Source organism: Plasmodium gallinaceum, assembly GCF_900005855.1.
Source record: "Plasmodium gallinaceum strain 8A genome assembly, contig: PGAL8A_v1_76, whole genome shotgun sequence".
In the NCBI taxonomy this organism is placed as follows: Eukaryota; Apicomplexa; class Aconoidasida; order Haemosporida; family Plasmodiidae; genus Plasmodium; species Plasmodium gallinaceum.
The window spans coordinates 726,070-732,469 of NW_021628238.1; the positions used below are offsets into that span (position 1 = coordinate 726,070).

General features: G+C 17.4%; 2 protein-coding genes across 2 annotated transcripts; one reads left to right on the forward strand and one right to left on the reverse strand.

Moving 5' to 3' along the window:
- Positions 1–1,111: 1,111 nt before the first annotated feature.
- ATG1 (serine/threonine protein kinase, putative) lies at positions 1,112–3,282 on the forward strand (the record flags this gene model as incomplete). The annotated part of the gene is made up of 9 exons (XM_028670793.1): positions 1,112–1,148; positions 1,343–1,454; positions 1,548–1,608; positions 1,743–1,875; positions 1,959–2,302; positions 2,442–2,560; positions 2,670–2,760; positions 2,936–3,021; positions 3,135–3,282. The coding sequence occupies 9 exons, from the start codon at positions 1,112–1,114 to the stop codon at positions 3,280–3,282; spliced, it is 1,131 nt and encodes a 376-aa protein (XP_028527510.1).
- Positions 3,283–4,768: 1,486 nt separating this feature from the next.
- PGAL8A_00209300 (signal recognition particle SRP54, putative) lies at positions 4,769–6,271 on the reverse strand (the record flags this gene model as incomplete). The annotated part of the gene is made up of 1 exon (XM_028670794.1): positions 4,769–6,271. One exon carries the CDS (start codon positions 6,269–6,271, stop codon positions 4,769–4,771), a length of 1,503 nt encoding a protein of 500 aa, XP_028527511.1.
- Positions 6,272–6,400: the final 129 nt, after the last annotated feature.

Here is a 6,400-nt window from a genome sequence, read left to right on the forward strand (position 1 = left end):
TTTTTTTTTTTTTTTTTTTTTTTTGTTATATTTAAGATTTTTTTTTTTTTTTTAAGTTGTATTTAGAAAATTTTTATCTTTCAGTATAAGTACATAATTTTTTTTTCATAATTTTAATAACCTAAGAATTTCTAAATTTTTTTTCTAATTTTTCAAATATGATTTTTATTTTTAAAAAATAAATTTAAATATTTTTTAAAAAAAAAAAAAAAAAAAAAAACATAATGAATTTACCTATTTTTTTTAGAATTCCGTTTTATTTAGGATTTCTTTAGTATAAATGAATATATATTTATACTTTTATGTATATATATTTTATATACATTTTTGCACACTATATTAAATGAATGTGAGATAAAATTTATATAAATAAATATTCATATACAATTTAAACTTTATAATATTTTTTTAATTTTCTTTTGTTTTATTATATTTATTTATTTATTTATTATTATTATTATTATTATTTATTTTATTTTTTTTTTTTTAGTACAAATAAGACAAATTTAATTATTCTTTTTCCTAATATTTTATTATTGAATATCAAGAAATAATCATACATAAAAATTATAATACATAAATTAACATGTATTTATTTATTTATTATATTTTCATTTTAATATTAATAGTTCAAAATTAATTAAACTTCTTATTTTTGTTATTATAATAAATGTTTTTATTTCTTTTGTAATCATTGAAAAAATTTCTAATATATTTTTAGCATTGTTATACAGTTTTAGTATATGTTATTTTCCGTTTTATAATTTAGACTTTGATTTTAATAGTTATATATATATATTAATAATTTTACATATATAGTATTTTTAATTCCCTTGTTTTGTAATAGTTTTGTAAACATTGAAATGTTAAATTCTTTTATAAAAAATTAAAATAATTCATTTTTGTTACTAGTGCTTTTTTTAATTTTTCAAAAAAAAAAAAAAATCTAATGTAACAATAGAAAATGATATCATATCTATTAAAATAACTAAAAGGGAATTTCCGAAAAAAGTATATATATTTTTTTTAATTTTTTTTTTTTTTCTTCTTCTTAAATTTATTATGCTTAAAATTTTGTTTATCCCAAAAAAAGAAGAAAAAAATATAAAAAATGGGTACTACTATAAGTAAAAGAAAAAGTAATTCAGGTAATTAAAATATATTTACATATTTCAATTATATGTAAAAGAATTAAAATAAAAATTTACATTGTGTTCACATATTATAGAGTAATATTTTTAAACTTAATATATATTTATACTTTTATAAGCTATATTTATATTATTATTTTTTAGTTATTTTTAAATACAAAATCATTGTATGATTTTTTTTTTTATATTAGATAAAAACTCAAAAAATAAGTCTTCTGAGAAAAAAAAACAAAAAAAAAAGGAAGAAAATGATTCAAACATAGAATTTATAAAAAAATATAAAATAATTAATAAAATTGGAGAGTAATATATTTTTAATGTTATTATTTAAACTTTAACTGTCTTAATATTAAAATATTTTATAATTTTCTTTTTTTTCTTTTCTTTTTTATATAGTGGTAATTTTTCAAAAGTGTTCTGTTGTAGAGGAGATAATAAAAAAAAATGTGCAATGAAAGTAAAAAAAAAATATAAGAAAAATCACATATCTTATTTTATAATTTACTATATATATTCCTTAACACAATGGTGTTTAAAAAATATTTGTAATATTATGATTTTTTAACATATTTTTTTTTTTTTTTTGAATAGCTAATGTGTTGCCCTTTAAAGAAAACAGCTCATTATAACTGCTTTAAAAGGGAATTATTTATAATGAAAACATTAAATAATAAATATCCGTATATAGTTAAAATACTTGATTATCATGAAAAAATATGGAAAAGTTAGAAATAATAATTTTAATATCCACTATATATATATATATATTTATTTATTTTTATTTTATTTTATTTTATTTTTTTTTAGAATATTATATAGTTAAATTAATATTAGAATATTGTGAGGGAGGTAGTTTATTTGAATTTATAAAAATTAATGGAAGTTGTGCTCATTCAGATGCAAGAATTATAATTATTAAATTAACAAAAGCAATACAATATATTAATTCATTAAAGATTATGCATAGAGATATTAAGCCAGAAAACATTTTGTTAAGAACAAAAGACAATGTAAAAAGTGTAGTATTATCAGATTTTGGTTTAGCAAAAATAACTCCATCAAATCAAACTGTTGTAAAAAGTAGATCTGTTTGTGGTAGTGATTTTTATTTAGCTCCAGAAATAATAAAAAATAAAGAATATGGAATAAAAGTAATTACTATTAATAAAAATAATAAGGATATATATAAAGCACAAAAAAGACAAAATTCTTTATAATTAAATAATTTGATTATATATTTATTTTATTTCTTTTCTCTTTTTTTTTTTTTTTTTTTTTTTTTTCAAATAGATTGATATATGGAGTTTAGGTGTTCTAATTTTTTTTATAGTAACTGGAAAGGTTCCATTCACCGGAAGAAATGCAAATGAATTATATAACAACATTCTTAAAGCAAATATACCTGAACTGTATTAATAAAATTATAATATATTCTTTATATATAAATAATATATTTTTAATTATATATATATGTATATATTTTTTTTTTTTTATATTATTTTTATATATTTTATTCAGATTGTCAAAAGAAAAATCCTTGAATGTACAACCAGGATTAAAAAATTTATTAGAAAATATTTTAGTTCATGATCCAGATAAAAGATTTAGTGTATTACTTAAATAAAATAATTAAAATAATAAAAAAAAATATATATTTTAAATATATTTTTATAATAATTAAGAATAAACAAAATTCATTTTTTTTATTCTATATATTTTTATTAATAATATATATTAATCCTTTATTAATGTTATTATTTTTTTTTTTTTTTTTTTTTTTGAAGTGTTCAGATATTCTAAATCATCGCTGGATAAGAGGTACACTTTCAAGTTATGAATTCAAGATCTTTAATTCCTCTTCTTCATTGAAGTAATATATAACAATATATTTTTAGTTTTGTTAATTTTTTTCATTTATTTTTCCTATATATAATTTTAAATTAATATTTATACATAAATATAATATACTTTCATATTTATTAGGAGATTGAAATTAGATAAAAAAAGAAATAGTTACGATGAAAATGATAAAAATGACAAAACAAAAGATAAAACATGTGAAAATGAAAAAGAATCATTTGCCTTAATGAAAAAAAAATACAATTTTTTTTTAAAAAAAATAACAAATTAATGTTTATAAATTTTTTTATTTAATTAATGATTGAATCCGAAGTACAAAATAATTATATTTTTATTTTTATTTTTATATTTTCATTTATTTTTAATTTCTTAAATATTATTTTGTTTTACAATTATTATATTGTTCATTTTGCTATTACTTATCATCATCATTATTTTCGTATTACTATTATTACTACTATTATTAATATTATTATTTATATAGTTTTTTTTTTATTTTTTTGTTTTAATAATACTTAATATATTGTGTGCTTTACCGTGTATATATATATATATATATATATATATATATGTATTTAATGATGCATATAATTTTTATTTTTAAGATATTTCATTCTTCATATAGTTTTAATAGTTGCATTATTTGTAATTTTTTTATGCCTTTATTTTCCAATTTTTATTTTCTTATGCACCGCATATTATTTTAAATATTGTAATAGAAAAATTCTATTTTCATGATTCCGCATATATTTTTATTTATTTATTTTTAATAAAATTGCAAATTATGAAAATTATATAAATTTACATAAATGCAACTTTTTTTTTTTTTTTTTTTTTGAATTAAATTTTGAATTACATTATTTTAATAGAAAATATGTACTTGTAAGAATGAAAAATTTTTAATTTATTTATTAAAACTTTAATAGACTTAAATTTCTAATAGATGATTCAAAAAAAATAAATATTCAAATCATATATATATATATATATGTGATATAAAATATTTTTAAGAATTATTGCAAATAATTATGGTTGACAAAAAATTGTTCTTATATATAAAATCAATATATGAATAAATTAAATTTTTTGAGAAAAGAAATTAGAGAAAAAACATATTTTATATTAAATTAGTTTAAATAACATTTAAAAGTTTTATAAATTAATGACAAAGAATATTTCAAAAGGAGTGAATATCCTTATTTCATTAGAGAAAAATTAAAAATAAATTATATAAATAAAAAAAAAACAACAAAAAAATTTTTATTTTTTATTTATAAAAATTTTAACTTAAAAAAAAAAAAAAAAAGAAAAAAAAAAAAAAAAAAAATCACAATATATAAATTATTTTTTTAATTAAATACTTTGAGAATTCAATATACCATTTTCTCTTAATTTTTTTTATTACATTACCAACTACTATTTATTCCTACATTTTTTAAAATATAAAAGTAATTTTATGTAAAAAAAAAAAAAAAAAAAAAATGTAAACAACATTGTATTCTTTTTTATCATTGATTCATTGCAAAAGTATCTTAAAAAAAAAAAAAAAAATATTCCTCTGCATATATACATATATATATTTTTAATATCTAAACTTATATAACTTACAATTTTACATGTTTCCTGTATTGACAGATTTTAGAAAATTTGACTTAATGTTTAAATTATTTTTAATTATATGTTACATCATCAAATTGTTTAAATTATGATTATATGTTAATATTTTTTTGTTATTTTAATTTAACATAAAAATATAATTATTTTTTTAATCCCATTTGTTTCATCATATTAGACATGGTACCTCCTAAGTCTTCCATTTTGCTAAATTCTTTTAAAAGATTTACCATATTATTAGCTCCTCCCATTTGTTTCAACATGTTAGTATCCATCATATTATTCATTTTACTTAATAATTGTTTTTGATTTCTCATTAAATTACTTATATTGTTTTCCCTTAAGCCCAATTTACCCATTTTTGAAACCATTTTTTGCAAAAATTTAAATTGTTCCAATAACTCCTTTATATCTTGCATCTTAGTGCCGGATCCTTTAACAATTCTTATACAACGACTTTCACTAAGTGGTTTAACACAATCTAATTCTTCGTTAGTCATAGAATCCATTATGACCATAAATTTTTTAATTTTATCAATTCCTTCTTTTTCTGTTCCTTTACTAATTAAATTATTACCAAAACCTGGTATCATAGATATTACTTTACTAAGACTACCCATTTTAAATACATTTTGAAATTGGTCATACATATCTCTTAAAACAAATTTCCCTTTAGATAATCTGTTCATTAATTGAGGTTGCTTATCTATATCTATAACTTCTTTTATTGTTGAAACTAAGCCACTTATATCTCCTAAACCTAATAACCTTGATACAAACGATTTTGCTTCAAATTTTTCAAAATCGTTTACATGCTCTCCTGTTCCTATATATGTTATAGGACAACCTGTAGCTGCTACTGCTGATAATGCTCCTCCTCCTTTTGCATGACCATCTATTTTTGTTATAATTATACTACCTATAGTAACTGAATTTTTAAAAGCCATAGCTTGTTCATGACAACTTTGGCCAATATGGCTATCAATTACAAATATAATTTCTTCAGGTTTAATAGAGTTTTCTACTTGTTTCATTTCTTCGAATAGTTCATTTTCTTGTTTGTGTCTACCAGAACTATCTACAATAATCAAATCATATTTATCTTTTAAAAAAGCATTCACACCATCTTTTGCAATTTTAACAGGATCCACCTCTGTATAACTTCCGTAAAAGGGAATTTTTACTTTTGCTGCATTTTGTTTTAATTGATCAAACGCTCCTGCTCTAAATGTATCTGCACAAACTAAAGCTGTTTTAAATCCTTTTTTTTGATAGTAGTGAGCATATTTTGTACAGGTAGTTGTTTTTCCACTACCTTGTAATCCGACAAATAAAATAACATTTCTTTTTCCTTTTTTTGGTACATAACTTTCTTTTTTTCCTTCTAGTAAATTTATTAATTCTTCTACAACATATTTTTGAACTAACTTTTTTTTGTTGTTTCCATATATATCAATGTTTTTTTCAATATTATTTTTTATGTTACTTTTTATGTCTTTTAAATAACTTATATTTATATCAGACAAAATTAAGGCTCTTATTACTTCTTTTAAACATTCTTCAATTACATTATCATCTACTACTGTTGCTGATTGAAGCTTTCGAAATGCATTAGTTATTTGTGTTCCTAATTCGGTAAGAACCATTTTTTTTTTTTTTTTTTCTTTTAAAACACTCTAATAAAACTTATTATAAAAGAGTATTATAATTATTTAAAATTTTAACCTATTTTTTTTTTTTTTTTTTTTTTTTTTTTTTTTTTTTTTTTTAATTTT